The 18,156-nt window shown below is 43.3% G+C and overlaps 1 protein-coding gene across 2 annotated transcripts in view; it reads right to left on the bottom strand.

Moving 5' to 3' along the window:
- Positions 1–18,156, bottom strand: part of PCOLCE2 (procollagen C-endopeptidase enhancer 2) — a 125,431-nt gene that overhangs the window by 69,117 nt on the left and 38,158 nt on the right. For both annotated transcript variants that reach the window (XM_006085773.3, XM_006085772.3), the window contains exon 3: positions 12,950–13,205. In XM_006085773.3, coding sequence (XP_006085835.1) covers positions 12,950–13,205 — 256 coding nt within the window. The remainder of the gene's footprint in view (positions 1–12,949; positions 13,206–18,156) is intronic.

Consider the following 18,156-nt stretch of genomic DNA (forward strand, 5'->3'; position numbering starts at 1 on the left):
TCAGAGCTCTTCAATGACACTTGGGGGGTGCAAATACTCCCACTGCACATGGCCCAGGCCCCTGCAACTTGTCATTTGAACCTTCTGGTGATAGAATGGGGAGACAACGAAACAATCCCCAGAGGAAAGAAAAGGAGAAATTGCCAAGAAAGGAAATAAGTGAAATGAAGTATGCAACATGACAGAAAAAGAATTCAGAGTAATGGTCATACAGTTCATACACAGGATGGACAAGAAAATCAACAACCTATGCAAAAATCAGGAAGAAATGAAAAATGGTATAGCTACAATCAAAAACATCATGGAAGGCTTCAACAGTAGACTAGAAGAAGCAGAAGACTGAATTAGTGAGTTAGAAGATAAAGTACAGAAACAAGCCAAATCTGAACAGCAACTAGAGAAAAAAATTAAAAAGCAGGAGGAGAGCCTAAGGGAGCTTTGGGACAATGCAAAACGAAATAACAGACGTATAATAGGGTTGCCAGAAGGACAAGAAGAGCAGCAAGGATTAGAAAATCTATTTGAAGAAATAATGACAGAAAACTTCCCTGATATGGGGAAGAAAAAAGTTACACAAATACAGAGAGTCCCAAGCAAGGTGAATCCCAAAAGACCCACACCAAGACATGCCATAATTACAACGGCAAATGTTAACGACAAAGAGACAATCTTAAAGGCTGTAAGAGAGAGACAGAGAGTTACCTACAAAGGATTCCCCATCAGATTATCAAATGATTTCTCAACAGAAACACATCAAGCTAGAAGGGAATGGAAGGAGATATACAAAGTGATGCAAAGCAAGGGACTGAATCCAAGAATACTCTATCCAGCAAGACTATCAATCAAAATTGAAGGGGAAATCAGGAACTTCGCAGACAAAAAAAAAAAAAAGGCAAAGGGAGTTTATCACTACCAAGGCAGCAATGCCAGAAATGCTAAAGGGAATGCTGTAAAAAGAAGAAAGAAAAAGGTAAGAAGAAACACAGGCTCAAAAAAATAAAAATAGCTACAAAAAAGTACCTTTCAATAATAACTTTAAATGTAAACAGACTAAATGTTCCAATCAAAAGACATCGAGTGGCTGAATGGATAAGAAAAAATGACCCATATATATGCTGTCTACAAGAGACCCACTTCAGAACAAGGGACTCACACAGACTGAAAGTGAAGAGATGGAAAAATATCTTTCAGGCAAATGGAAATGAAAAAAAAGCTGGGGTAGCAATACTTATATCAGACAAAATAGACATCAAAGTGAAGGCCATAACAAGAGATAAGGAAGGGCACTTCATAATACTAAAGGGATCGATACAACAAGAGGATATAACCCTGGTAAACATATAGGCACCCAATGTAGGAGCACCCAAATACATAAAAAAAAACTCCTGGAAGATATCAAGGGAGAGATCAACAACAATACAATCATAGTAGGGGACTTTAATACACTATTGACATCATTGGATAAATCCTCTAGATAAAAAATCAGCAAAGAAACAGCAATCCTAAATGACTCACAAGATCAGATGGACTTAATTGACATCTTCAGAACATTTCACCCCAAAGCCACGGAATATACATTCTTCTCAAGTGCACATGGGACATTTTCAAAAATAGACCACATATTGGGTCACAAGCAAAGTCTCCCCAAATTCAAGAAGATTTTAAATCATACCAAGCATCTTCTCAGACCACAATGGCATAATAATATTAGAAATAACCTACAATAAAAACAATCCAAAACACTCAAACACTTGGAAGCTAAATAGCATGTTATTAAATATTGATTGGGTTACCAATGACATCAAAGAAGAAATTAAAAACATCCTGGACACTAATGACAATGAAAACACAACAATCCAAAACCTATGGGACACAATGAAAGCAGTCCTGAGAGGGAAGTTTATAGCTCTACAGGCCTACCTCAAAAAAAAAAAAAGAAAAAATGGTAGTAAATCAGCTAACTCTACAACTCAAAGAATTAGAAAGAGAGCAACAAGAAAAGCCCAGAGTGAACAGAAGGAAGGAGATAATAAAAATTAGAGCAGAAATAAATGACATAGAGACCAAAAAAACAATACAACAGATCAACGAAACCAAGAGTTGGTTTTTTAAAAGGATAAACAAGATTGATGAAAGTCTAGCCAGGCTCATCAAGAAGCAAAGAGAGAGGACCCAAATAAACAAAATCAGAAATGAAAGAGGAGAAATAACAACAGACCCCACAGAAATACAAAGGATTGTTAAAAAATACTATGAACAACTCTACTCCAACAAACTAGACAACCTGGAGGAAATGGACATATTCCCAGAAAAATACAACATTCCAAAACTCAACCTGGAAGAATCTAAAAATCTCAATAGGCCAATAAGTATGGAAGAAATTGAAGCAGTCATCAAAAAGCTCCCAGCAAACAAAAGCCCAGGACCAGACGGCTTCACAGGGGAGTTTTACCAAACATTCAAGGAAGAACTAAAACCTATCCTCCTCAGACTATTCCAAAAATACAAGAGGAAGGAACACTTCCAAGCTCATTCTATGAAGCCAGCATCACCCTAATATCAAAACCAGATAAGGACAACACAATGGAAGAGAATTACAGGCCAATATTCCTCATGAACATAGATGCCAAAATCCTCAACATTTTTGATAAAAACTCTCAGCAAGATGGGAATAGAAGGATCATATCTCAACATAATAAAAGCCATATATGACAAACCCATAGCCAACATCATAGTCAATGGGCAAAAACTAAAACCATTTCCCCTAAGAACAGGAACAAGACAGGGATGCCCACTCTCACCACTCTTATTTGACATAGTACTGGAAATATTAGCCATTGGGATTAGACATGAAGAAGAAATAAAAGGCATCCAAATTGGAAAAGAAGAAGTAAAGCTGTCCTTATTCGAAGATGACATAATATTGTACATAAAAAACCCTAAAGACTCCATCAAAACACTATTAGACTTAATAAATGAATTTGACAATGTAGCAGGATACAAAATTAATGCCAAAAAATCTGTAGCATTTTTATACACAAATGGTGAACTTACAGAAAGAGAGACTAAAAAAGCAATCCTATGTACCATCACACCAACAATATTAAGATACCTAGAATTAAACTTAACTAAAGAGGTAAAAGACCTCTACTCAGAAAACTAAAGGATGTTGAAAAAAGAGATAGAGGAAGACATAAACAGATGGAAGAACATACCATGTTCATGGATTGGTAGAATCAACATCATTAAAATGTCCATACTACCCAAAGCAATCTATAAATTCAACACACTCCCCATTAAAATACCAACGGCATATTTCGCAGACCAAAAAGAACTCTCCAAAAATTCATCTGCAATAAAAAAAGACCCCCAATAGCTGCAGCGATCCTGAGAAAGAAGAACAACGTAGGTGGGATCTCAATACCAGATATCAAGTTGTATTACAAAGCCACTGTTCTCAAAACTGCCTGGTACTGGCACAAGAACAGACATATAGATCAATGGAATAGAATAGAAAACCCAGAAATAGACCCGAACCAATATGCTCAACTAATATTTGACAAAGTAGGCAATAACATACAATGCAGTCAATACAGTCTCTTCAATAAATGGTGTTGGGAAAATTGGACAGATACATGCAAAAAGATGAAACTAGACCACCAACTTACACCATGAACAAAAATAAACTCAAAATGGATAAAGGACTTAAATGTAAGACGGGAAACCATAAAAATACTAGAGGAATCCAAAGTCAACAAAATCTCAGACATATGCCGAAGCAATTTCTTCACTGATACAGCTCCTAGAGCATTGGAAACTAAAGAGAAAATAAACAGATGGGACTACATCAAAATAAAAAGCTTCTCCACAGCAAAAGAAACCATCAACAAAACAACAAGAAAGCCCACTGCATGGGAGAACATATTTGCTAATGTTATCACCAATAAGGGTTTAATCTCCAATATTTATAGGGAACTCATACAACTTAAAAGGAAGATAAACGATCCAATCAAAAAGTGGGCAAAGGAACTAAATAGACACTTTTCAAAAGAGGACATTCAGAAAGCCAAGAGACATATGAAAACATCCTCAAAGTCACTAATCATCCGAGAGATGCAAATCAAAACAACAATGAGGTACCATCTCATACCTGTCAGAATGGCTATCATCAACAAATCAACAAATGACAAGTGCTGGAGAGGATGCGGAGAAAACGGAACACTCGTGCACTGCTGGTGGGAATGCAGACTGGTGCAGCCACTATGGAAGACAGTATGGAGTTTCCCCAAAAAGTTAAAAATGGAACTCCCATTTGACCCAGGGATCCCACTTCTAGGAATATATCCCAAGAAACCAGAAACACCAATCAGAAAGGATGTATGCATCCCTATATTCATAGCAGCACAATTTACCATAGCTAAGATTTGGAAACAGCCTAAGTGCTCATTAGCTGATGAATGGTTTAGAAAACTGTGGTACATCTACACAATGGAATACTATGCTGCTGTAAAAAGAAGGAACTCTTCCCATTTGCAATAGCATGGATGGAACTGGAGAACATTATGCTAAGTGAAATAAGCCAGTCAATGAAAGAAAAATACCACATGATCTCACTCATTTATGGATAATAAAGACCATTATAAACTGACTAGAGACCCAGTGCACAAAAATTTGTGCACTCGAGGGGGTCCCTCAGCCTGGCCTGCACCCATTCACAGTCCAGGACCCCTTGGGAGATGTCCCCTGTCGACTTAGACCCACTCCCCAGGAGATCAGGCCTAAGCTTGCAGTCAGACATCCTTCTAGCAGCCAGGGAGCCCTCAGGGGATGTTCAACTAAAGGCTTAGGCCCCCAAGGGATCAGGTCTAAACCGTTAGTTGGACATTCTTAGTGCTGCTACAGAGGTGGGAGAGGATCCTGCCACCACCACTGTGCTGGCCAGCCATGAGCCAGCTTCTGGCTGAGTGGCACTCCCCATATGGAAGTGCACTGACCACCAGGGGGCAGCTCCTGCATTTAGCGTCTGCCCCCTGGTGGCCAGTGCACATCATAGCAACTGGCCATTCTGCCGTTCAGTGAATATGCATATTAGCCTTTTATTATTATTATACTAGTAGCCCGGTGCACAAAATTCGTGCACTGGGGTAGGGGGGGGTGGAAAGGGGCCCCTCAGTCTGGCCTTCACCCTCTCCAATCTGAGACCCCTCAGGGAATGTCGAACTACCTGTTTGTGCCCACACTTTTAACAGATAACAGCTCCATTGTTGTTTCTTTCTTATGCTTAAAACCATTGGAATTAGTAGGTATTCAAAGTGTGTATACATTTTGGGGGGACACCCTGTATATCTCTTGTCAGTGGTGAAAGAAACCAAGAGCAGATTTGGAACCCCCAGACAGGGAACCTTGCTCATTCCCCACATGTCTCCCCACTTCACTTTCCACCTTTGTGGGCAGCAGGAGAATCAACATTTTCTCTCATTAATTCGGAAAAGCACGTCCTGTCACCTGTTGCCCGGCAGGAGTGCGCTAGGCCCCAAGCAAGCAAGGCTCAGTCAGGGCAGCCTTCACTCATGGGTGCTGGCACCCAAAGTGCACATTCCTCCTCTACAGTCGCCCGGACTATCCCACTGTTTCACTGAGAGGACGGAATTCCTCTCTGCCTCTGGGTTCTTGATCATGAACGCTGACCGAAGGCACCTCAGAGAGGGCTGCCCGCGCCCACCAGGTGTGTCTATCTGCACCTGCTCCTGCCTCAGCACCTGCATTAACCCCCCAGAGGTGATCTCGTAGCTGCACTGGCCTCCGTGGGAACAGGGCATCACCACTCTGCCCTCTCACTGTCATCTCACAGGCGCCCACCCTCAGCACCCAGAACACCCAGACACTCTCCAAAGGACGTGAGCGCATCAGAGGAGATGTGTGCACATCCTGTGGGGGTGTTAGGCATGCTGGGTTGATGGAAGTGCGGTGGAGAGGCGGGGGGAACTTGTGCACACCTTGGTTTGCAACTGATGCAGGCGTGGGAGGGTGACAGTGTGCTGGGGGATGTTCGCACACCAGGGGGGTATGTGCACACCGGAGGCCTCTGGCTTTGCAGATCCGCAAACCCCCGTGGTGCGGCCAGGAGGACGTCAGTCTGGCCCGCCACGGTGGCTGTCCCTGCGATCCTGCACCTTCTGGGCCAGGAGGCGGACCTTGCGCAGTCACTCCTGGGCGCTGATGGCTGCCTCCCTGCTGTGAAGGGTCACGGATCTAAGTCCCGGGACCATGCACAGCCTCAAGCGCTGCCCCCTGCCAGGCAGGGTCACAGATCCGTGTCTCGGTCCCATGGACAGCCTCAAGCACTGACCCCCGCCTGGCAGGGTCACAGATCCAGGTCCCGGACTGCAGACAGCCTCCCACGGTGCCCCCCACCCGGCAGGGTCACAGATCCAGTTCCTGGGACCGCGGACAGCCTCAAGCACTGCCCCCCGCCTGGCAGGGTCACAGATCCGGGTCCCAGACCGCAGACAGCCTTGCCTGCTGCCGCCTGCCTTCAGTATGCAAATTAGCCGCCATCTTGTTGCTTCAGGGTGGGGGTCCCCACTGGGGTGCCTGGCCAGCCTGGGTGAGGGGCTGATGGCTGTTTGCATCTGGTCACACCCCCTTCAGGGTGGGGGTCCCCACTGGGGTGCCTGGCCAGTCTGGGTGAGGGGCTGAGGGCTGTTTTCAGGCTGGCGGGCGACTGAAGCTCCAAACCTCTTCTTTTTTTCTTTTTTTTTTAATTCTGGCATTTATTTACCTCCTATGCCTGTCACTGGAGCTGATAGCCGGCTTTCTCTCTGAGGCTCGGCTTCTGAAAGCAGGTTTCTGGCCTTTGTTTACCTTCTGTATTTGAAACAATGTTGCGGTCTTGCTGGCTGAAGCCTGGCTGACTGAAAGTGGGTTTCTGGGGTTTTGTTTAGCTTCTATATTTGTTACAATGTTTCAAACTGCAAGCTCAGAGGCCGGCAGCCGCAGGCGGGGAACGTTGGCTTCCTCCATCACTGAAGCAAGCAAGCCTCCCTGTTCGCTTCAAGCTGCCTGGCTGCCGGCCGCCATCTTGGCTGGCAGTTAATTTGCATATCTCCCTGATTAGCCAATGGGAAGGGTAGCGGAGGTATGGCTAATTACCATGTTTCTCTTTTATTAGATAGGATAGGATGTCCCTATTTCCCCCTTTTTGCCCCCTCTACCCAGCTCTTGCCCCCCCCCCACTTCTCTCTGGCCATCACCATACTGTTGTCTGTGTTATGGGTTGTGCATATATTTTCTTTGGGGCCGGGCTGCCTCACCGCCCGGGGTCTTAAGAGCATTTTGTTTTTTTTACAAATGAACACAGTGAGGAGTCACGCACCTTTTTTTTTTTTAACTTTTTAACATGAGGCACAAAAAAAGATTCTCTTCGCGTGCGCTGTTTTACAGCTACAGGCTGAGGGGAGAATGGCTTCCAGGGAGCAGCCTCGAGGCAGTCACGGCCCCCACCACCTGGGACGGAGGAAGGGGAGGCTGCAAAACGGCCTCATCCGAGCTCAGACGGATGCCTGCTCCAGGGGCTGCCCTGGACGTTCCCTGTGCCTATGGCCCGAAAGCGGGCTGAGCCCTCAAGGGAACCGTCTGCCCCAAGCCTTCCATCTTTTCAGGGCTAAAGTCTCACTCTTCCTATCAACCAAGTGTAGCAGCCACTTAAAATCTAAGGGGTGACCCCAGAACCAAACCTCGTCTTTGCCATGAATGTGAGGCCTGGCTGCCCAGGGGGTGGGCATGACTTTAACAGCCAAGATGAGGGGAAGGGGATAAACTACGTGCGACTACAACATCTGAAGTAATATTTACATTTGAAAACCTGGGGCGGGAAGCTTGGAACAGCCTCGCGGCTGGGTGACCTGCCCTTTTCCTTCACTTGCCTGAAGCCTCACCTCCTCTACCTCATGCTCCTCTCCCACTGCTCGCATCCTGAGGCGAACACCCGGCCTCAGCACCGGTCTCTTCGGACGTAGCACCGCCCCGCTCTGTGCCACGCCCCCGCCTCTCCATACGTGGGACCACCCTGCTCTGAGCCATGCCCCCTCTCCATACGCAAACATGGCGCCCCCTTGTGCTTAGCCATGCCCCCTGCCTTTCCGTACAGAAAATGGCACCTCCCACCTTGGGCTTAAGCCTCCAGGTGAAGAGCTGCCTCCTGCTTCCCGACGTGGGGCCGGATCGGGTCCCCGGGAGGCGACGCAGCCCGGCTTCTGGGTCTTCTCTGATCACCGATCACCGGTGATCGGTGATCGGAGAAGCCGGGCGGGGCAGGGAAGAGGCGGACGCCAGCAGCCGCCTCTTCCCTGCCCTGCCCGGCTTCTCCGATCACTGGCCGGGGCCGGCCTTGTCCTGCCCCCCGGCTCTTGGCTGCTGCCTGGGTTTCCGATCACCATCAGCGGCAGGTGGCTTCTTCCGTCCTTCCCCTTTTGCCTCCCAGCATTGCGCCTACGTATGCAAATTAACCGCCATCTTTGTTGGCAGTTAATTTGCATATTGCCCTGATTAGCCAATGGGAAGCGTAGTGAAGGTACGGTCAATTACCATGTTTGTCTATTATTAGTGTAGAAGATGAACAAAAATAGATACAGAGGCAGAGCAACATCAAACAGACTGTCAAACTACAGCGGGAAGGCCAGGGAGGGTTGGGGGGGCAGGGGGGGTTTTAGAGATCAACTGAAGGACTTGTATGCATGCATATAAGCATAACTAATGGACACAAGACACTGGGGGGTAGGGGAGGCCGGGAGAAGGTCAAGGGGGAAAAAAAAGGAGACATTTGTAATACCTTAAGCAATAAAACAAAATTTAAAAAAAAAATAAAGATGGTCACTGATGTTTAAAAAAAAAAAGAAAGGATAAGTCATATGATCTTATCAATATATGCAGAAAAGCATTTGATAGGATACATCCATTTATGATTAAAACACTCAATAAAATAGAAATAGAAGGAAAGTACCTCAACATAATAAAGGCCATATATGACAAACCATCAGCTAATATTATAATCAGTGGCAAAAAACTGAAAGCTTTTCCTCTAAAATCAGGAACAAGAAAAGGATGCCCACTCTCACCACTCTTATTCAACAAAGTTCTGGAAGTCCTAGCTAGAGCAATAAGGCAAGAGAAAGAAATAAAAGGCATCCAAATTGGGAATGAAGAAGTAAAAGTGTCACTTTTTGCAGGTAACATGATTCTGTACATAGAAAACTCTACAGGCTCCACCCAAAACTATTAGAAACAATAAACAAATACAGTAAATTCGCAGAATACAAAATCAATGTACAAAAATCCACTGCTTTCCAATATACTAACAACAAAACTTCAGAAAATAAATAGAAAGATAACAAGATAATATTCCGGTTTGCTTATGAAATGCACATGGCCTGTTATAGCTCTTTACACAGTTAAAACTATTGTGCAAAAAGAAAATGCTGCTGCTCTACAGATTTGGGCTCTTGATTTCCCTGGAAGTTCTGAATGAAGATTGCATACAGGCTTATTAACGGCTGTCTGTGCTAAGGTCCTTTGGGACTTGTGATGGCCTTTTTGAGCATGGGGTGTTAGAAGCCTTTCTGGATTTAGAAATGTCTGAGGAAGGAAGACAAAAGTCAAGGCCAGGTGCATGAAATGAGGGGCTTGCGTTTATAGTTACCTTGGGGGTTTTTCTATCTTGCAGTAAAATGTTAATAGAAATTATTTGCAGCATACCTCTACTCATTGGGCAGTTTGTTTCAAATGGTTATTTGTCTCATCCCAGATCTTTAGTGAAATTTTATGTGTAATTACTATGTATTTATATTCCACAATGTGAATAGAACACATGTTTAGTGTTGCATTTTAGACTGACTTCTGTTTTATTAATGAAGCTGTGACACCAAGTCTCCTTTACCTTTTAAAATGTTATGATTTTTAAATTATGATTTATTTTGATTGTGGAATAAATACATGAATGAAAAATCTTTAATAAAATGAAACAAAACAATTCCATTTGCAATTTCAACCAAAAATAAAGTACCTAGAAATAAACTTAACAAAGGTTGTGAAAGACCTATATACTGAAAACTACAAAGCATTATTAAAAGAGATTTAAAAAGACACAATAAAATGGAAAAATATCCTGTTTTCATGGATTGGAAGAATCAACATAGTCAGAATGGCCATATTACCCAAAGCAATATACAGTTTTAATGCAACCCCCATCAAAATCCCAATGTCATTTAAAAAAAATAGAACAAAAATTCATCTGATTTGTATGGAACCACAAAAGACCCTGAATAGCCAAAGCAATACTGAGAAAAAAAGAATGAAGCCAAAGGTATCACACTACCTGTCTTCAAATTATACTACAGAGCTATGATAATCAAAACAGCATGGTATTGGCAGAGAACAGACACAGATCTGTAGAACAGAATAGAGAGCCCAGATATAAAACCACATGTATATAAGCAGGTAATTTTTGACAAAGAAGCCAGAAAGACACAATGCAGTAAAGATAGTCTCTTCAATAAATGGTGCTTAGAAAATTGGAAAGTCACATGCAAAAGGGTGAAACTAGATTACAATTTGTCCACTTGTGCAAAAATTAATAAAAAATGGATCAAAGACCTTAATATAAGATCTGAAACAATAAATTACATCAAATAAAACATAGGTACTAAACTTATGAACCTTGGTTGTAGAGAACACTTTATGAACTTGACTCCAAAGGCAAGGGAAGTAAAGGCAAAAATAGTGAATGGGACTATATCTAACTAAAAAGCTTCTGCATAGCAAAAGACATCTACAAAACAAAGAGTCAGCCAAATGAATGGGAGATGATATTTGCAAACAACAGCTCTGACAAAGGTTTAATATCCAAAACATATAAAAACAAACAAACAAAAACAACCCAATTAAAAAATGGGCAGAGAGGACATGAACAGACACCTCTCCCAAGAAGACATACAAAAAACCAATAGATATATGGAAAGATGTTCAACCTCACTGGCAATTAGGTAAATGCAAATCAAAACTACAATGAGATACCACTTCACACCTTTTAGAGTGGCCATTATCAACAAGACAAGCAATAACAAGGGTTAGATAGGTTGTAGACAAAAGGGATCCCTCATGCACTCCTGGTGGGAATGTAGACTGGGACAATCACTATGGAAAGCAGTCTGGCGATTCCTCAAAAAATTAAGAATAGAGCTACCATATGACCCAGCAATCCCTCTCCTGGGTATATACCCGAAAAACTCAAAATCATGTATTCACAAAGATACATGTGCCCATCTTCATTGCAGCATTATTCACATTAGCCAAGACATGGAGACAACAACCAAAGTGCACCTAGATAGAGGAGTAGATAAAGAAGATATGGTACATATATACACTGGAATACTACTCAGCTATAAGAAAGAATAAAATAGTGCAATTTACAACATGGATGGACCTTGAGAACATTATGCTAAGTGAAATAAATCAGTCAGAAAAAGCTAAGAACCATATGATTCACTCATATCTATATTTATATACTAGAGGCCCAGTGCATGAAATTCGTGCAAGGGGGGGGGTGTCCTTCAGCCCAGCCTACACCCTCTCCAATGTGGGAGCCCATCGGGATTGGGCCTAAACCGGCAGTTGGACATCCCTCTCACAATCCAGGACTGCTGGCTCCCAACTGCTCACCTGCCTGCCTGCCTGAATGCCCCTAACCACTTCTGCCTGCCAGCCTGATCACCCCCTAACCACTCCCCTGCCAGCCTGATTGACACCTAACTGCTCCCCTGCCAGCCTGGTCGCCCCCAACTGCCCTCTCCTGCTGGCCCAGTCGCCCCTAACTTCCCTCCCCTGCAGACCTGATGGCCCCCAACTGCCCTCCCCTGCCGGCCATCTTGTGGTGGCCATCTTATGTCCACATGGGGGTGGCCATCTTGTTTGTTGAAATGATGGTCAATTTGCATATTACCTCTTTATTATATAGGATAAAAGCCAAGTGACAGAAACGACTGGAACAACCCGTCACTATGACGCACACTGTGGCGGGCCAATGGTCCCGATGGGGGCAGGGCCAGCCAGCCAATGTCCCATGACCCCCCCCCCGGCCGGCCCGCCCCCTCTTAGCCCCCCCTACCCTGATCAGGGTGGGCCAGCCGGACCCCACCCGTGCAAGAATTCATGCACTGGGCCTCTAGTATGAGATATAAAACTGAAACTCATGGACCCAAGGAGCAGTGAAGGTGAAGGGAGTTTAATATATGGTGATGGAAAATTATTTGACTTTGGGTGGTGAGCACACAGTGCAATATATCAATCATTTATCATAGAAATGTACACCTGAAACTTATATGATCCTATTACCCCATTAAATTTAAAAAAAGAAAAGATTAGGAAGTCCCCTTAGGCAAAAGGCTGCAAATATAACAGATCTTGCCTTCTGCATTTATTTTTCAAGGGTAGAGGTTTCTATTTTCAAGAGTTCACATCTACTGATGTGAAAATATCCCAACATATTGTGTTAAATGAAAAGAGAAAGTTGTGACACAATATGAATACATGATCACACTTACACTTTTAAAAAGTTATTGCAAATGTATAGAAATGAATGAGAACTACCAACCATAGCTATTTCTAAGAGGGGACTACAATCGGATGAAAGGGTATGTTTCTATAACTGAATGTGTATGCAAACTTCACATTTTCACTCCATGAATATCTCTATTTGAATTTTTAAAAGAATATATATGGGCTTTTAAAAAAAAGAACTGGGTGTTTTGGTGACATTTATTAGCTCTCTGTTTGAGAACTTCTCTTAAGTTTAAATTAAAGGAGTAAATACATATAAAGTGCCTATGACAGTGCTTGACATACAGTAACTATGAGCATCCTTACTGCTGTTATTCCCATGATGTAGAATCAATACCTCTTTCATTTGGTTCAGCGGCAGAGAACATGGCCATGAAACCATTCCCAGCAGTGTTGGCGTCGGAAATCATCTGCACCATCATCTTGTTGCCACTGGACACAAGGGCTCCAGGCCGGAACGTGCCACAGAAGCGCCCAATACGCTGGCCATTGCCGTGGCCATTATACACATCCACGAAGTCATAGCGGCATAGGTTGTCACTCTCGAGGTCTATGAATCGGAAATTGAGAACTACTACTTTTCCCTTGGGAACCTGCCAAGAGAAAGGCCAATTGGAAAACTCATGAAAACAAAGTCTGAGGCCTTCACATTCAGCCAATTACTAGTGATCAGATAAACATAACATCCAAGATGATGCTTTTTCTTCCCTCAAACCCGAACAAAGCCAGAAAAGGTACTCCTAATAAAATATAAATATTTATCAACTTTGACAAATTGCACAATTCTCTAGGGTACACAATGTTATTTCTAAAGAATTATCTCAACAAAGCTTCAAATTATTGGACTGGTTTATTAATTGATGCTGTTACTCAAACATTGCATATTCAAAACACCAAGGCACCCAGAGATACTGTTTGTCAAGGAAACATTTTGAAATGTCACTTCTCACAAATAATACAATGGAACATCTCAATATATAGAACATTTCTAACAACTTAAAACCAAAGGGATTTCCTGGCAATTGTGCAGCTAATTTATAGATAATACTTTGGGTCCTGAAAAATCCAGATCAACTATGTATACTGATTACACTAACTTAGTAATACTGGTAGTTGAATGTTCTCTTTTCAAAGTCACTAAGTTTTGGCTTGTTTTCTAGGTGTTTACCAGGTAACTTTGAAACATGATGTACTGATGAAAAAGATGAGTTTTCACTGCCTCCTGAAACTTTCTTCACCATAATTTCCCCCTTATTATGATGCTTCCCTCCTTGTTTCCTGAACAGGCAGGGGAAAAAATGACTGTAAAATCTTTTGGCAGAATTCTTACAAAAGCTCCATTTATTTCCCAGTTCATATCATCTTTCAATTTCTTCATTAAAGTAGTTTAGTCATAAAGTCTCAGTCAGATTTATTTCACCCTTTCAACTGGGTGAGGTTCCCACTGCATAACATAAAAATTTCACTCTGTAAAAACTTACAGAAAACATAGGTCAGTGATTATAAAACACCAAAACACAATGCACAAGCACAAGGTTAGTTTACATTCATTTTAGTGAACTACCACAGATTCAAGAGTCATAAGGACACAACATGGCTTTCCCTGTTGGCGAGTTCAGTGCCATGATTTTTTTTTCTATAAGATTAAGTATATCAGTGCTATTTGCCTTTTGTGTCAATCATATACCCACCCCAATGTAGAAACAGTAATGGAGTAATCACAAGAAGGGGAATATTTTGGCCTTGTCTTGGTTACATTACAGTTATTAGATGCTTATATTTTTTTCTTTCAATTTTATTTTGTATTGGTTTGAGATGTACAGCATAATGGTTAGACAATCATATACTTTACATAGTGTTCCCTTGATATTTCCAGTACCCCAACTGGCCCTATACATAGTTATCACAGTATTATTGACCATATATTCCCTATGCTGTACTTTACTTCCCTATGACTATTCCGTAACTGCCATTCTGTACTTCTTAATCCATTCACCTCTTTCACCCAGTCTCTCAACACCCCTCCCCTCTGTTCTCTCTCTGTGTCTATGAGTTTGTTTCAATTTTGTTTATTTTGTTCTTTACATTCCATGGATCATATGGTATTTGTCTTTCACTGACTGACTTATTTCATTGAGCATAATACACTCTAGGTCCATCCATGCTGTCGCAAATGGTAAGATTTCATTCCTTTTTATGGCCGAGTAATATTCCATCGTACATATGTACCACAGCTTTTCATCCTTATCTATTGGTGGACACTTGGGCTGCTTCCAAATATTGGCTGTTGTAAATAACACTGCTATGAACATAAGGGTGGCATATATCCTTTCAAATTAGTTTTTCCAATAAATCCCCAGAAGTAGAATCTCTAGGTCATAAGGCAGACCCATTTTTAATGATTTGAGGAAAATGCTCGGAGCTTATGTTAATGGTGTGAATATCAGAAGTTCCAAAGCCACAGTCTAAGAAACTGATAACAGAAAATGCAATATGCAATATAATTTTTAAACATTCTCACTGATATATCTGTTATAGAACTTTCTTGTTTTTTGTTTTGTTGCAATCTCTATTTTATCCCATGATCAGAAAATTGTGAAAAAATGTGATACCATCTGTAACCTTAAATATAAGCAAACTCTCTATGACTCATTGAAAAATTCCCAGCCAAGGAAAACACTTTTAGCTGAATTAATTTAATTTGGATTGTCCTTACATGAATAATAACTATTGGTATGAATGTATTGATAATTTTACAGAGGGTAGTTCAGAGCTATGAGACTCTCCACCCAGAGCTGAGTGTTTATTAAAAGGTATGAGACTGAGCCCTTGCCCAGAGGTTAGAGCGCTGGCCCAAGCACCAAAGCATCTCAGGTTCGATTCCCAGTCAAAGGCATGGGTTGCAGGTTTGATCAACACCCTGGTGGGAGCACGTGTGGGAGGCAACCAATCAAGGTTTCTCTCCCTCCCTCCCACCCTCCCTTCCATTATCTTTCAAAATCAATAGGAAAAATATCCTCAGGTGAGGATTAACAAATAAATAAAATAAAATAAAATAAAATAAATTAAATTAAAAAATAAAATAATTAGGTATGAGGCCTCAGATTAGAGCCTTGGGGCACCCCTGTAGCACTGGCCTTCAAGATGAGGTCAAACCACAACAGAAACAGAGTTAGTAAGTGGAAGGCAAGGCAACCAGAAGAGTGGTGCCTAGAAGCCAAGTGAAGAGACTGTGTCCAGGAGGAAAGACTAGCCAGCTAAGTCAAGAGGAAGGTGAGGATTGAGAAATGATCGCTGGGATAGCAACCAGAGGTCAACAGTTATTCTGGCGAAGTTGTTTTTGTGGAGCAGTAAGTGAAAGGGTTAAAGAGAATAAAACGGGGCAGAGAAAAACTTATTGTGCTTAGCAGATACCTTGCAGAAAGCTTGCAGCCTTGAACACAGCATAGCTCAGATAACAAGAAGACACCTGGCATGGGAGGAACTAAGGATGGACCAAACCCTTATGTCAGCAGAGTGGCTTACAGCCAGCAACAATTAATAAAAACCTATCTCTCCCTGCTCTCTTCGCTGATGCCTTTCTCAGTCTCAGCCCACCTGCACCCAGGTGCCTGGAATAAAATCTTTTTTGATACATTATGGCCTCATGTCATAGGTGCGTGACCCCAGCTCACTCGGGACCTTTCATTTGGTGCCAAAACTTGGGAAGGTCTAGTGAGGGGTCCAGTAAGAGCCATTACAGGGTTCCAGCAACCGGGCACTTGGCACTCAGAGAGACAGTGATAATCTAGCTCCTGAGCTCCCCTTGTGTCCAGGGAAGCCCCCCAGCCATGCTCCTGCACAGCTGAACTTCTGCTGAACTTGTGACACTTACTTGGGGCCCCCTAGCCTTCCTCCGGACCTGTCTGGGTCGTGCCTGTGACTGGATAGTGGACCTCGCCTTGCCTTGCCTCCTCCTGCATCAGCACCGGGCATAGATTCATAGGTAAGTGGCTTTAGTCTGATTTCCTCCGTCCGGACTATCCTGTCATTTTGGGTTTGGAGCCAGGCTCCGGGCTGATACTGTTCAGCCGGCCCCACGGAAATCCAGCACTGGTCGGGACAAGTCCTCGGGGGGAACCAGGTTCCCTCGCCCACTCTCCTGACGGGGACGCCAGTCAGAGGGAGGGCTCCGTCTTGTGAACGTTAGCAGGAGACGGGGACACCTTTCTCAGCCTTAATATCATGGAAAGCAGACCTTAAGCCACTGCCAGTCACCATGGGGAATTCACAGTTGACCATTCCCCCCACACACCCATGGGCTGTCTACTTAAAAGCCTTCAGACCCTAGAATTCGTGCAGGACTTCTGGCCTCAGTAAAATGGCACTTTCAATTTCCAAATCCTAACTGACCTTGACAATTACTGCCGCAGGCAGGGCAAGTGGTCTGAGATCCTGTATACCCAGGCTTTTTTACACTCAAGGACACATCCTTCTCTCTGTAACAGCTGCTCTCCCTCACAGATTTTTCCTTCTTCACCCTAAGCCCCCAGAGCTGTGGTCGGCAAACTGCGGCTCGCAAGCCACATGCGGCTCTTTGGCCCCTTGAATGTGGCTCTTCCTAAGCCTTAGGAGTACCCTAATTAAGTTAATAACAATGTACCTACCTATATAGTTTAAGTTTAAAAAATTTGGCTCTCAAAAGAAATTTCAATCATTGTACTGTTGATATTTGGCTCTGTTGACTAATGAGTTTGCCGACCACTGCCCCAGAGAATCTCAAATCTCCCTCCTCCTTCACCACTTTTGATCCCGCTGATCATCCCCCCGTTCCCCAGTCTATGGCTCCTCCATCTCAGCAGCCTGAGAGCCCATCACTCTACCCAGCAGATCCCACTGCCACCACCCCATCTCATACCAGCTCCAGAGCAGTTTTTGGCTCTCTTCATCCCCAACTCCAGCACTAGCCTTCAAGTGCCCCCTTTGGGAGATTGCTGGTGCCAAATCTGGCTTCATGCCCAGGGCTACGCAGATACCCTCTGCTGGCAGACTGCTTGCCGCCCCCCACAAACCCACCCCCATCCCCACTCCCCGCCCAATTGGAGCAGATGCTGTCCCTAACAGGGACCCACAAATGGAACTATCAGGAAGGGCAGGCAGGTCGCAGGTCTCAAGACTACATTGTTCTCTGCTTAGAACAGTGGTTCTCAACCTGTGGGTCGCGACCCCTTTGGTGGTTGAATGACCCTTTCACAGGAGTCACCTAAGACCATCAGAAAAACACATATATAATTTACATATTTGTTTTTGTGATTAAATCACTATGCTTTAATTATGTTCAATTTGTAACAATGAAATTGGGGGTCACCACAACATGAGGAACTGTATTAAAGGGTCACAGCATTAGGAAGGTTGAGAACCACTGGCCTAGAAGGACTGAGAAACACAGCCCACAAAGCAGTTAATTATAAAAAAAAAATTAGCAAAGGTCACCCAGGAAAGAGATGAAAAATCTGGCAGTCTTCCCTCTCCTCGCCTTTACACAGGCCATGAGAAAAATACACC

The sequence above is a fragment of the Myotis lucifugus genome, unplaced genomic scaffold, assembly GCF_000147115.1.
Source record: "Myotis lucifugus unplaced genomic scaffold, Myoluc2.0 scaffold_21, whole genome shotgun sequence".
Lineage (NCBI taxonomy): Eukaryota > Metazoa > Chordata > Mammalia > Chiroptera > Vespertilionidae > Myotis > Myotis lucifugus.